This window comes from Portunus trituberculatus, chromosome 9 (genome assembly GCF_017591435.1).
Source record: "Portunus trituberculatus isolate SZX2019 chromosome 9, ASM1759143v1, whole genome shotgun sequence".
In the NCBI taxonomy this organism is placed as follows: Eukaryota; Metazoa; Arthropoda; class Malacostraca; order Decapoda; family Portunidae; genus Portunus; species Portunus trituberculatus.
This window is the reverse complement of record NC_059263.1, coordinates 5,700,001-5,714,547: the sequence shown is the minus strand read 5'-3', so window position 1 is coordinate 5,714,547 and position 14,547 is coordinate 5,700,001. Positions and strand designations below refer to the sequence as shown.

At 45.6% G+C, this 14,547-nt stretch overlaps 1 protein-coding gene across 6 annotated transcripts in view; it reads right to left on the bottom strand.

The window, feature by feature from the left end:
- Window positions 1-570: 570 nt before the first annotated feature.
- Window positions 571-14,547, bottom strand: part of LOC123501253 (period circadian protein-like) — a 43,972-nt gene continuing 29,995 nt past the window's right edge. Inside the window, exons 13-24 of one of the 6 annotated variants that reach the window (XM_045249986.1) lie at window positions 13,538-13,677; window positions 8,962-9,044; window positions 8,023-8,336; window positions 7,636-7,799; window positions 7,249-7,436; window positions 6,831-7,054; window positions 6,522-6,722; window positions 5,317-5,453; window positions 4,739-4,832; window positions 4,274-4,459; window positions 3,524-3,655; window positions 571-2,575 (exon numbers count right to left, since the gene is read on the bottom strand). In XM_045249986.1, the coding sequence (XP_045105921.1) occupies window positions 2,429-2,575; window positions 3,524-3,655; window positions 4,274-4,459; window positions 4,739-4,832; window positions 5,317-5,453; window positions 6,522-6,722; window positions 6,831-7,054; window positions 7,249-7,436; window positions 7,636-7,799; window positions 8,023-8,336; window positions 8,962-9,044; window positions 13,538-13,677 (2,010 nt within the window). In that variant the 3' untranslated portion in view covers window positions 571-2,428. Of the gene's footprint in view, window positions 2,576-3,523; window positions 3,656-4,273; window positions 4,460-4,738; window positions 4,833-5,316; window positions 5,454-6,521; window positions 6,723-6,830; window positions 7,055-7,248; window positions 7,437-7,635; window positions 7,800-8,022; window positions 8,337-8,961; window positions 9,045-13,180; window positions 13,267-13,537; window positions 13,678-14,547 lie in introns of all 6 variants that reach the window. The other 5 variants (XM_045249988.1, XM_045249991.1, XM_045249989.1 and 2 more) reach the window with 5 other exon arrangements.

The window sequence follows — 14,547 nt, the reverse complement described above, 5'->3', positions numbered from 1 at the left end:
CAAAAAGAATTTAACATGGCAGGCAATCCACACACTGACCCATACAAAGCATAACACACTCATTCACACTGTAAGAGATAGATAAAAAGAATGAAATTCACTAGTGAATACGACAGATTGCTGCAAAACAAAGTAACTTTTTATGATACCTGGGTCAGAGCTGCTACAGTCACATCAGACTCAACCCCCTTATGGCAAAACCACAGCTGGTCCCTACATGCTGTGTGAGTTTTGTTGTTCTACGTGACATGGATTTATTGTAAAGAATAACCCAAAACAATATGATGGACATTACTCCCCTAAAGGTCAAATCACTGAAAAATACCCCAGACTCAGTGAAGCTAATGAGGTGACAGGACTGCCTGGTCCACCTCACCACAGGAGTAAAAGTACAGGCAGGGCAGGTACTCTGAATAATTCACCTTTGAGCATCACATATAGGTTGGGATGGGAGGTAAAGTGGGGGAAGAGGAAAACACTCACCACCAGGCCTGCACCACACTCACCAAGCTTACCACTAGCACCAAGCTGTGCACAGTAGCACCACACTCAGGGAATCACCACCATAAGTTTATCATCTGAGTTTTATTACAAAATTAACAATATAACACAATTTTGTTTAAAAATCATAAAATTGTGTCTTTGTATATATATTTATATATATATATATATATATATATATATATATATATATATATATATATATATATATATATATATATATATATATATATATATATATATATATATATATATATATATATATATATATATATATATATATATATATATGTATAACAATAAAATAGCATATCTACAGCTTAGCTACAGTTGTATGACTGCCGGTGCAGTGTTCCGAGATCAGAGTTCTGGCTGGGATTCACCAGACCAGGTGTGACTAAAACCTCTTGGTGGGAAAGTGTAGTGTGATGGTGAAGGCATTAATTGTGAACAGTACACACAACAATGATGATGAGACTCGGGTGTGTCTTCAGCAAACTGAATCATGATTATATTTGTTTCCGTTTTATCTCATTCTTTGTAATTCACCTCATAAATACACATTTCATCCTGTAACAAGGAAATCCCTACAAAAAAATTCAATGAATATCAAAAAGTTAAGAAAAGATTCCTTCCTACTTCAAGTGCTACACTGGACCCCAAAGGCTGGAAGACACCACACCCCTCAGCTCATGGCAGCCACGCTGCGCACCACGACTTCCACCCCTCACCTCGCCTCACCTGAATGCCAGCCAAGGTGTGTTGCAACACCCTGCTGCTGCTGCTGCACACTCTCTAGCACAGCATATACACATCTCCTTACCACACACACCACATGACAAATGCACATCTCTCACAGCCATGCCTAGAGTTGCTGCTCTCCACTCTTCCATTCTCTCCTTTGAAACAAAAGCACCAAGAATTGCTCACTTAACTTAAAAGACAGCTGCTGGTCACTGAGGAGGGCAGCTCCTGTGACCACCAAGCATCAGGTGTGGCAGTCACTGAGGCAAGAGGCTGCTTGGGGTCCTACTGAATAACATGCTTCCAATGCTCATCTTCTAACATGGCACTTAATTCTTACTGTACCAATCCAGTTCAACATTCACAATACTCAGAATGCCATGATGAATCCAATGAAACTGTTGAGGATGAATTACCTCCAGGATGCAGCTCACTGAAACAACACCCAGATGAAAGGATGAATGCCTAGCTTTTCTATGAAAGATGAAGGATTCCTTAGTGAAATAAAAATATACCAAGAGAGGAATCTTTGAAGTGAGTCTGGACATGTCACTGCAGGATCAAATGGCACTTTCTTGACTTGCCAGCATAATCAAGAAGGGATGGTAGGCAGAGAGAGAAGGGAAGGAACCAGCAAGTAAAGTATGAGGACCAAGTGACACCTGAGCCACTTAAACAATAGCTATGAAGGCTCCAGCTTCAAGAAGAACTAAGAAGGCAGTAGTAAAAATAGATTGTGGAAAAGAAAAATACACGTCATCTTGATCAAAAAGACATATATATGCTGCCAGTTACGTGCTGCCCTGAGTGACTTGTGGCAGTGGTGACATGACCTGCATAATTTTCCAAGCATGTCAACATGTCACCATTTGCTGTCTCTGACCTCACAACCTCCTTCCACCAGGCAAAGGGTCACCAAGCACAGGCAGCTAACAGTACCACCCTGCTTCACAACACTGGCCTCACAGCAGCACTACAGCATTTCCAGTGTTCAGCATTGAGGCTCACTTCACTACAGGTACCAGGTTTGCACTACTTGCCGCCCCACCACCACCAGGGTGCCGGGTGCTGGCTTTAATAGTTTCTCAAGGGTCAGGAATTGCCGAGCTCTGTGATATGTCCCCTTTCAGGTTATGCCAAACACATGGGTGGTCTCAGGGAAGGGATGTTGAGCCTCGGGATTTTATGAGGAAGAGCTGGAAGTCTCTGGGGCATGCTGGCGATGGCAACACCAGACCTCTGAAGGTGGCATGGGGGCGTCCTCCTCATGCAGCATTGCCATCTTGCTGAAGTAGGAGGATGATCTTTTCTTTCTTGGTGCTGGTTGCTGCTGGAAAGACACAAGGAAGTCACAACACTTGATGATAAGGGAATTACATTATGGTTAATGCTGACTTGGGTTACATCTGTTTAATGGGATGTTCCATTTACACCTAACTCTTCGTTATCGCACCCTTCCGTTATCGCGTTTAGGCGTTATCATGCATTTATGAAAATCTGCAAAATTCAGTTTTAGCGCATCTTGAAAGTCGTTATCGTACACCCGTAATAGTAGAAGAAGTAGAAGTAGTAGTAGTAGTAGTAGTAGTAGTAGTAGTAGTAGTAGTAGTAGTAGTAGTAGTAGTAGTAGTAGTAGTAGTAGTAGTAGTACCCATATCCCAACCACACACTGACGAATGTTTAGATGGGAGAGAGGAAGGAGGAGGAAGAGGAAGAAGTGGAGGGGGAGAAAGATGATGATCATGTGGAGGAGGAGGAGCCAGCAGCCAATCATCGCTGTGTATTCACATCACGTGATTTGAATAAGGGAGCTGATTGCTCACAACCATCACCACCACTACCACCACCCATCAGTCTCGCACATGGTATCCTGTTGTTCAGAGCTGGTCTTCATTCATTTCAGATTGTCAAATGTTAATAAGCTACTCCAGTATTAACTGTAGTAAATTTAGGGTAACAGGAAAACTTTTTAGGAACATTTTTGGGTTGAGGCACCAATTTATTTCCTATTTATTCTTCACTTCCGTTATCGCATTTTCTGCTATCGCGCAGTTTTTAGGCACCAATTTCGTGCAATAACGGAGGGTTAGGTGTACTGAAGACAGATAAGCAAAGGTCAGAAAAAGCTATTCAGAAGACGAGTGAAATGAGTTTATGTTCTTTAAGGAAAATGCAAGTCAGATATGTAGACAGAGAAGATGAATGGTGGTTTTGTGCTATGACCAAGAAATTATTCCACATTAACATATGACCTTCCAACACCTGTGGCGCTGCTCACCTGTGATGACGTGCCAGCCTGGTCATCGCCTGAGGAAGAGGTGACCCCGTCCTCCAGGTGCAGGTCAGGGCTGGATCCATCCAACTCCAATTCATTGTACAGTGACGACAGCTGGTCATCCACCATTGTGGGCTGGAATACGTGGTTTGTTAACACACACACACACACACACACACACACACACACACACACACACACACACACACACACACTTTACACACATCACGTAGTGTAATGGTTAGCACGCTCAACTCACAATCGAGAGGGCCGGGTTCGAGTCCCAGCGCGGCGAGGCAAATGGGCAAGCCTCTTAATGTGTAGCCCCTGTTCACCTAGCAGTAAATAGGTACAGGATGTAACTGGAGGGGTTGTGGCCTCGCTTTCCCGGTGTGTGGAATGTGTTGTGGTCTCAGTCCTACCCAAAGATCAGTCTATGAGCTCTGAGTTCACTCCGTAATGGGGAAGACTGGCTGGGTGACCAGCAGGCAACCGAGGTGAATTACACACACACACACACACACACACACACACACACACACACACACACACACACACACACACACACACACATTCTTCTCTATTGCAAATGTGTGCTTTTTATTTTATCAATTTTTCATCTATTTTTGTATTTACTTTACCACCATTCACCATACCTGCACCAAACACCATAAACAACACACCATACCACACTAGCACCACACACCAGCCAGTACCCATCCAGCCACCATCACATGCCACACCAGCACACACCTGCCGCACACTCTTCAGCTTATCCATGTCGTGCCGCAGGACGTCCACAAGCTCCTTGGTCTCCAGTTGGTACTTGTAGAGCAGCTCCGGGGTCAGCTTCACATCCTCCAGCCATGGCGGGTCACTCAGTACCGGCCGTTGGCACTTAGCACGGGGAATGTTCCACTTCATGCCCATGCCCGACACCTGTACAGACAGAGAGAAAGAGAGAGAGAGAGAGATATGAGGAGCAGGAATGTGAGGTGGTATTGAAGGCCTTTGTGTGTGTGTGATGTTGTTGCCTCAATTGTGATTCAGGAATATTTGCCAAGTTTTTTTTCTAAAGTTGCTAATGAAATAATTATCCTTTTCTTGATTTATGAATGCAGAATATGCAGTGATCAATCTTAAACACATGAGCTAAAACACACTGACAAATCTTTAACATAAGTTGAAGATTAACAATGTAAGGTTACTAATAGTTACCTCGCTGGAGTCTGACACGTTCTGCATGCTGTCGTCGCTGGACTTGTATTCACCAGGAGAGCCGGTGGAGCTGGTCACTGATAGCACCATGTCACTGCAAGGAAACAGAGGGGGAGAGAGCTTCATTACAAACCACCTCCCTGCATGACCCCTCATAATGCAAGGGGTCACTAGCAAGGGAAGAAAAAACATCCACACACATACACACAAACAGCAATATCAGCAACACTATATATGTCACAGAAACACAAGAAATGCATGGCTATATTGTGAATGCATGGTGACGACAAATGAGGTTGCACGGGTGGTGACCTCCTCTACCTCAAAACACTACAGGCGAGTCAGGGGTCACCTCAGGACCTATCCGGGTGGCTGCAGTCCTGCTCCTGGTCACCCGGACACTCCCTGACTGCTGCCAAGAATACATGATGGAGAGATGGATCAATGTATGGTCACAGTTGAACCAACGCCAGAAGTGTGATGCTGCTGCTCCACCCACCCCATTCCACTTCGCCCCACCCCGCCCCACCCCACCCTGCCCCGCCTGAGCCCCTAGCATTACCTCACGTTACGCTCACCTGGAGTTCTCATGGCGCGGCTCCATGGTCATCTTGTCCTGTTTCTCCGGGGAGCCGATACTCTCGGCCTCGGCTCGCACGCTGGTAGACTGTGAATACTGTGAGACCTGTGATGAGGCACGTTTCTTCTCAGTATCCTGCGGGTTAGCACATCACACTTATACTACAGCCTCGGCCAAAAGTTTCATCATGACTCCCGCCTGAGAGATGTGCTGCCACTGACTCCCTCCTTCCCACTGACTACCTGACTCATGGCAAACTGTGGCCTGCAATCACAACTGCCACAACAGTGATGGTGAGTCTAAACAGTGATGCCATCAAGAGATTCATCTACTTCAGTCACAGCAAGACATGCATCAGTGTGTACAGATCACTACCAGTATTTACACAGTGGTGCTTCTGGTACAGGGAAACAACAGAAAGAGATACACATGCAAAGGAAGCAATTTAAACAAACAGGGCTGAGCATTGCCATATTATCATGTTGACTTTGACATATAGGAAATTCTTCACCACTGTCTTGCTTAATTTTCTTCCTTTAGTCAATATTACTTGGAAAAAATCTATGTTTACTCCAAGGAATACAATTGTGATACTCAAACTGAGAAGAATGAATAAAAGCATTCAAGAAAAACTATTGAAAAAAATGAGTTTATATCATCTCCAAATGTTACTTCACACAAAATATACAAAGTTGTGCTGTTATCAAGAATTGATAATACAAAACTTAAAGTGAGAGGGCAGAGAAGAAGGTGCAGGATGCAGGAAAACTGTGATGAGGTGGTGGAATGTGTGATGTGGTGTGTGAGGCAATGGAGATGCAAGGTACAATGATGAGCAATGCTTGTTGAAAGGCTGGCAAAACTGTGATTTGATGTGATGCTGAGGAAAGTGAAGAGGAGGAGAACCACAAGGTAGTGCACTGCATGAAGGATGCCAAGGTGATGCAGGGAGCAGCATTGGTGTGTGGAGCAAGGCAGTGTGGTTGTATGGAGGTGGAGGGTGAAAGGACCCATCACCAGTGTGTGGTTGTGTGTGGAGCAAGATGAGGTGGTGAGGTAGGGTGGAGTGAATGAAGAAAAGAACAAGCATTGTAGCCATGACCAATGTGTATGGAGAGGAGGTGGTGAGGTGGTGAGGTGGTGAGGTGTGGGGCAGGAACAAGCAGTGGCCAGGGCAGTACAGGGTGTGTAGTGCAGGCTCACCTTGGGGGCACATCCCGGGGACACAGTGGTGGTGTCCTCCACGTAGGATCTGATGCTCTCCGCCACATGGGAGTGGGAGCTGATCACCTTCCCTGAGGCAGAGGCAGTGCTGCCCCGGGCTGACCCAGGCTCAGCCTTCACAGACGTGGCCTGAGAGTCCGGCCGGCGCAGGTGTGAGGTGGAGTGCTTGGCGATGAAACTCTGTGCACACAACACACAAATCAGTGTTGGCTGCACGGGAACGGCAGCAAGCTACATATGCCACATAGCAAATAGTGCACTTGTAAGCAGAGGTGAGGTCACACTAACCTTGGCTGACTGAGGGATGGGCTCAAACAGGTCATGGTCACTCTCGGCCCCAGAGGGCTTCTCTCCGTCAGACACAGGCACAGGCACTTGGTTGAGAGGTGTGTGCACTGCCGTGTGTTGGTATACCACGTTGGGCAGCATTAGTGGCGGCGCGTTGAACAGCGGCGGCCCCACCGGCTGGTACATGACCCCTGGGATGTACTGGACAGGCACGGCTGCCACCCCTGCCAACACAAACCCTGCCTCAGTAAATCCAACACATAACGCATCATGTCCTCAATTGATGAGCCCAGGACATTCCTAACTTACTAAGAACCAACAAATGAAAGTTTAGGAAAATAACATGAATAGTACCACAAAAAATTCAGAGAACCAGCCCTGAACAGTTCACACCTCCCAGCCTGGGGTGAAGGATTACCTTGAGGGTGGAGGAAGGTGGGCTGCTGTGATGGGAGTACCAGGGGCACTGGGGCAGGGGCACGGGACACAGGGGGCACCTGGGAGATGCTGGAGGTACTGGTGGGGAAGTAGAAGCCCGGCACAATGCTTGGGTACTGAGATGCCGCCACGTGAGTGGTGCCAGGGCCCACTGTTGCCCCCGCAGATCTGAGGCACACACACAATGAGTCATGCAATAAGTGAGTGAAGGATGCTAATAACTTCCTGTAACTTTCAAGACAAGCAAACAAACAATTCAAACTCAACCAAACAGATGATAACAATTTTTCTTTCTTAATTTCTTTCTTCTTACATAAACAAACAGCAGAAAGAGAAAGCAATGCAAGTAACCACAGGAAATACTTACCCAGAGGACTGTATGTGTGTCTGGCTCTCTCCTTGGCCCCACACATCCACAGAGGAAGGCTTGAGGGAGGAGCTGGAGCCTGCCGCTGAGGGTGCCAGGAACGGCTGCTTGCTGGCGGTGGCCTCATGCTCCATGGCTCCACCGCCTCGCTTCACACCACACGTCTGCATCAACATGATTTGTGTTAGTGGATAGGAGGCAACACAGATCATCAACACCAGTAATATAGGACAGGAAAGGGATGAAAAAACACTGGAAAGTAGCAAACACTCAAAATGGCAAGGAATAGGTAAATAACACCAAGAAAGATAGAGAACAGTGGACTAAAGGTGTAGAAACTGTTATCTTTTGGCAACATTCAATCAAGCAAAGCAAGACCCAACGTACTCTCTCTCCAGGCCTTTTAATGAGCTTCTTCATGGGCTTCAGCTTCCCCTTGTCCTTGTGAGGCTTGGGTCCTGTCCTCTGCCGCTGCATAAACATCTTCTGCATGTCTGCATTGTGCCTCGAAAGAACCTCCTCTGTCAGCTGCACGTGTTTGTAAGAACGCCCCTGGCTGGAAGTGCGTCCCGTGGCCCCACTACCGCTGCCACTCCCATTGGCCGTGCTCTCTGACTTTCTGGTGTGGTCGCAGTTGTCCCCTGACCCCGAACCGGACTGAGACTGTGAGTTATCTTGCGACTGCTTGTTGGTGTTGGAGCCTGAGAGTGGAGAGGTGGTGAGGGCTGGTGTGACGGTGATAGCTCAGGTGTTGGTGTGGGTGTGACGTCTTTGAGGGTTGAGGTGTGTGTTTCTTAGGTATGAGGGTGGCTTGTGGGGGGCTATAAGGCTGGGTACTCATGAGGGTGTGTGAAGGGGTTGTGAGGGTTTCAAGGTGGTTTGTTGTGTGATGTGAGTGTTGGCTCTTTATGTAGTTGGTTAAGTTATAAAAAATGAATGGCACTTCTTAAAAATACAAGGAATTTAGTCTATACAGGAGTGAATGTGTAATTCCTCATTCACTAAACAATGATGTGAAAGGAAAAGTTACTCATTTTTTTTTTATCAAAAATGCCGTATTACTCACTTCATAAAATAATAAAACTAAAAACAACATCTAACATCATTGACATCATTGATTCCCTTCAGTGTTATGTTACCAAACACTGAGAGAGAGAGAGAGAGAGAGAGAGAGAGAGAGAGAGAGAGAGAGAGAGAGAGAGAGAGAGAGAGAGAGAGAGAGAGAGAGAGAGAGAGAGAGAGAGAGAGAGAGAGAGAGAGAGAGAGAGAGAGAGAGAGAGAGAGAGAGAGAGAGAGGCACAAAACAAACAGACACACTCATCTTACCAAGACTGCCAAGGTGAGACACTTCCATCTTGCTGTCGCCGCTCTCGTCAGATGACACAGTTTTGGGTTGACTCCGAAAGAACCTGGAATATATGAGACAATGGCATTCCCACCTCCCTCACAACCCCCTCTTGCTGGCATGCATTCCTGTCACATCCTGGCTCCTTTCCCCCCCTTCACCCTGCTTGCCTAATTTGCTGTATGTTCTCCCTATCTTCCTGTTTGCTAAACTAGTACATCCCTCCCTTGCCTGCCTAGACTCTTACTTTTACATTTCCACTGCTTACCTTTCCTTCCCTCTTCCTACTTGCCTGCCTGCCTAGTTTGCTGTGTATGTTCTCCCTTCTAAGCATCCTATCTTCCTGTCTGCTTGCCTAGTACATCTCTCCCTTGCATTGCCTGCCTAGTCTCTTTCTTTCATATTTTCACTTCCATACTTCCCTTCCCCTTCCTGCTTGCCTGCCTGCCTAGTGTGTCCTAGCTTCCATCCCTCTATTCCTTGTCTTATCCTTTGTCCACTTTTGTCTTATCTTTATACAAAGCTTCTTCTGCCTTTGTGCTTTAAGTGGATATCAGTGTTCTCATTTCAATAGCTTGAATCTGGTTCCTATGTATTCTGTATTTAAGTGTTGCATTCTCTCATTCATTATGTTTAGTCTCTTTTCATTCCCCATCCCTTACTGAAAAGTTGAATACCTAAGTTATACATGAATCAAGATGAAATGTTCCTATTTAATAAACATTTGTAAGCATTACTCTGTTTGATCTGCCCCTGGCACCCTTCCTGCAGTCTGTTTCTTCCCAGCCTGCACTGTCCTCCCTGTCATTACATACAGTGGCCCACTCAATCAATCTAACAGTACAGCATGGACAGATAAGTACAAACCCCAATAATTCATCATAAATATCACCACATCATCAAACAGTATGAAGTGTTAATTTTCTCCAGTCAGAGTGTGACCTCCTCCCTGCACAGCCCCACAGCACACCATTACAGTAATTAAGTACATGTTGCCTCAGCTACTCTGAGGCACAGGTGGAATACATTCAGGATCAAGGTAATACAGAATAGCACTTGAGTAATAACAGTGTTGATATGTTCTTGCCCTCAGAGACCTCTACCATGGCAGTCACCACACCTCCCACAACTCTGCCCCCCACACCCCACCTTGCCTCACCTCAGCACCTTGAGGCACATGAGGGACACACAAGCTGCACCTCACACTGGGAGATTCATTTGAATGGGGAGGAAAAATTTAATCTCTCTCCAAAATACTTTATTGAAAGAAATACTGTGCTGTACATCACTTTCCACAGAGGCTGAAGCCAGGGACAGCAGTCAAAATTTAGCAGCCCTGTGGTGGCTCAGACTGATACACAGCAGCAGGCCATGCCAGACCAGGCCGGGCAGGATGTGTCCTGCAGCAGAGGCACCTGGCCTGGCCAGGCCTGACTGCTGACAACAAGTTACTCTAACCCAACACAACCCCACTGGGCCACTACACCAATGAGACACTTTGAGTGTGCAGCAAATATGTAACAATTATACTTTCATATACTTTGAGTATAATTAAGTATAGTCTAAATTAAAGTAAGGAAACATGAGCATTGTTGGTGCCTTAATGAGCAAAACACTGGCTGTGGCACCACCACCACCACCACCACCACACCAGGGTCTCTGAGAGCAGGATCAAACTTGTACATAACAGCTGACAACAAATACACAGTTAACAAAGTACAGCTAGCTAGCACCCCACCTGCCCCCTCCCCTCACCACCCCTCCCAGCAGGCTCTCCCCTCTGCTTGGGTGGTGCAGAGGAGTGGGGGTGGTAAGGATGGGGGGGGGGTGGTGAGGGGAGGGGCGGGCCATCACACGTAAGCTGCATCACATGACTGGCATCTGGACTTCCTTCAGTCCTCCCTACCCTGGGTGAACAGTGACAGCGTCCCTCACACACTGCACTGTGTCACCGCTCCTCAACACTCAGTCAGTGTTTACAGATGGGTGGGTCAACAGTGTATGACTCCAGGCACTACAGACAAGCCACTCAGCAACACATTCAGGCTACAGTGAATGACGTGCCTCCATGTCAAAAATTATATCAATAACAGCTACTAAATAATTCTCTTTAAGGCAAAATTATCTTGATTTTTTTAACTGTGTATTGCATGAGTTTTGCTTCACTTATACATAACAGTCTCGTCATGTCAGATATGTGTGTGTCTGTGTGTGTGTGTGTGTGTGTGTCAAGGGATTGACAGCATATGTGCATAAATATATCTAGATTTGAGAACATCTCTCCCTGAAACACACACACACACACACACACACACACACACACACACACACACACACACACACACCAGCTCATATTCTCTCCAGGATCAGGCACACACACCACCACAGCCTTGGCAACACATACACAGTCACACACTGAGCTGCTGTGCTGTGTGGGTTTGGTTTGGTAACCTTTGTTCAAGACAGAATAATTTTGACAAACAAGTTCTCCATCAGTATTTGTAAGTTTAATCTATGAGTGGGGGCTGGAAGAGGCAGTGTCTTCTAACCTGGGACAGTGGAGGCTGACTACTATTTATACTACTACACTGCTCATCTAATTCCTTTCTCAACTTACAAAATAAACACGTCATTTCTACCCGTGTGCTAGAACATGCAGTGTGCCTCGACCATCACACAACAGTAACATCAGTGCTCCATCTAGTGAGACTCCCTCATGATGCATCAGGAAGGAGACACTGAACTCATGAGATGCTTGGGTATGATATGGTGAGTGAAGCTTCCTGCCAACATTCTCTCTGACTGATGTGTGTGTTTGTGTCTATTTACCTATTTGTGTTTTTGCAGGCATGAATCTGTTATGTATGTGTGTGTGTATGCGTGTTGGTGTGCTACGCTAACACAGCATTTTAGCACCTCAGTCTCATTCTCTGTCTCCCCAACACAGCCTTTACTATCACACTAATAAAATGGCTGCTAACATAATACCCTTACACTGTTACTATTTTTGGCTAGAATTTCCTTTCACTTCCTATTTCTCAACATTTCATTCAAACAGTCAAATGAGGTTTTACTGAAATTTCAACACTCGAGAAATTTCTTGCATATATTTACCACACTCAAAACTTGCTCTATCAGAAATAATGAGTGAGATAGACAAATATCATTCTGCATTATTAATTCACACAGAAGAAATACACCACTGCATATCCTTCCTAATAACCAAACCAGACAACAATACAGACACACATCCCTGAAATTATGCCCTGGTTCTAGTTCCCTACAACCCTCACATCTTGGCATCTACTCCTATCTTGTTCCTCTTATCTGGGGAATACAAACAGGTCCCACTAATCCTACAATGAGTCTCGGCTTGAAACTATTCAAACAACAATTAGGTAGCTGCCTGCACTTACTAGGGCAAAAACTTAAGACCACTTTATGTTTTGGTATGTTGTGGCATAAGTTTATTATGTGTTTTATCATATTTGTTGATCTGGAGGTTTGTTATTGGTAAAGTCCACCAGCTGCACTCTACATAAAAAGACTGTACACAACACTTTGCATTCAGTCACTCCTGCCATGCAAATCTGTGCAGTTTTCAAGTACATGTCATGACAGCAAAAAGGCACCAAGTCTGTTACAATTACTGCAGACTGTTCAATGTTCTATAACTTCTCATGCTGTTCAAAACTTCTTTTTACAACAATAATTGAAAAAAAAAAAAAGAAAAAAAAGATGGGTGAAGATATCTCACCTAACATTCCTACATGGACATGTCTTGCCCACCTACACATGCACACAAACAACCTTACTTTTGTACAGACACTGACCAACAGGAGGCACATACATACACAGACATATGGCTTTGTTTGTTGTTAGTGGTGTGCCTTTGCCAGTGTCTTCCTAAACATAGCCACACACAACTATGACAAAGGACAAAACCCAGACTTTCAGACTTTCCTGTCATCACCTTTGTCTCACACACAACTCGTCTCACCATGAGATGGATGGACAATGGATGAGTGACCAGAGGTACGGATGGATGGATGGATGGATGGGTAGATGTATGGTGTCCTCAAATGTCCTGGTAGTTCTGAGCTAAGTGGGGGGGAGCAGTGGTGACACTAATGAAGATCAGTCAGTTAAATGAGGGTAGAAGTGGGAGTCATCCAAAAGCCAGACTGTGCAGCAGCTTACCTATGAATGGTCTCTGAGTAGTTGAGGTGGCCATAACTGGAGGGGGACTCAGAGGAGGAGGTCACACTCTCTTGCCCCTTCTGCACCTAGAAGAGTGGGGGTTCACACATCAGACCACACCACATAGAGAAATAAAACGAGGCAGGGACTGTGTGCACCTCCTTCCCTGCTCCTTGCCTCCCTCCCCACCACCACCTACCACACACTACCACGGACTAGAAAACCTCACAGAGTGCCTACCCTCTCCCTCGCAGTGGCCCAGCACCACACGAGGGGACTTACAACGGGTGAGGGTAGAGGCAGTAAGTGAGGAGGTGGGGTGGAGGTGCCCACAAGAACCCAGGAAGGGGACTGTACCTCTGCATGGTCTCATTGTAGTTGAGCTTGCTGTAGCTGGACGGAGTGGAGGTGGAAGGGTACGACTCATAGCAACGATCATCTTGGTGAGGAGAGATCTCACCCATAACCACTGAGGCCTGGTCCTGGGTGGTGGGAAACTGGGACCACATCAGACATAATGTTGTAGATGTCTTCTGCTCTGTCCTGCTTCTCACTGTCACACTACACAGTTCCCTCTCACCCTGTGCCTTATTTATCCTTCCTACTTTCTTCTGCTCCCTGACTGCTTTCTTCTGCTATTCTGCTTCTCACTGTCACACTTCACACTTCCCTCTTACCCTGTGTCTTCTCTACCCTCCTACTTTTTTTTACTCTCTCCTTCTCATTGTCACACACTACAAACCTCTCTTATTCTGTCCTTTATTCATCATCCCTATTTTCACCCTTCACCATCAGGCAGTGTTGTTGTGGCTTCTGTCTGATACTCATGACCCATTTATGCTTTATAAGACTACATACGCCCTTGTTTGCCTCTTTCTTTGCCTCTCTACTGCCACCTTCTACCCTCTACTGACAGCCTGAACATTTTTACTATATGAATAACCTTTTCTTAATCAGTAATCACTCTAATTCATCTTTTATTATTCCACAGCCACCTGTAAACACTGCACTGGCTAGAAATTACAATATCTTTTCTTTATTTCCTCTATTGTAGATGTTTATAAAAGGTTCCATATCCTGTTCTACCCTGTCCTTCATGCTATCATACCCTGCCTCTCCTTCATAATCACTCTAATTCATATTTTATTGTTCCACAGCCACCTCTAGGCACTGCACTGGCTAGAACTTACAATATCTATTCCTTCCTTTATTTCCTCTCTTGTAGATGCTTATAAAGGTTCCATGCCCCGTTCTGTTCTGTTCTTCATGCTATCATACCCTGCCACTCCTTCACCTCTCCTCATCCTAGTTGCTGCTGAACAATACACAAGTGCAGTATTGATTTTCTGTCTCATTAGAAATACTTT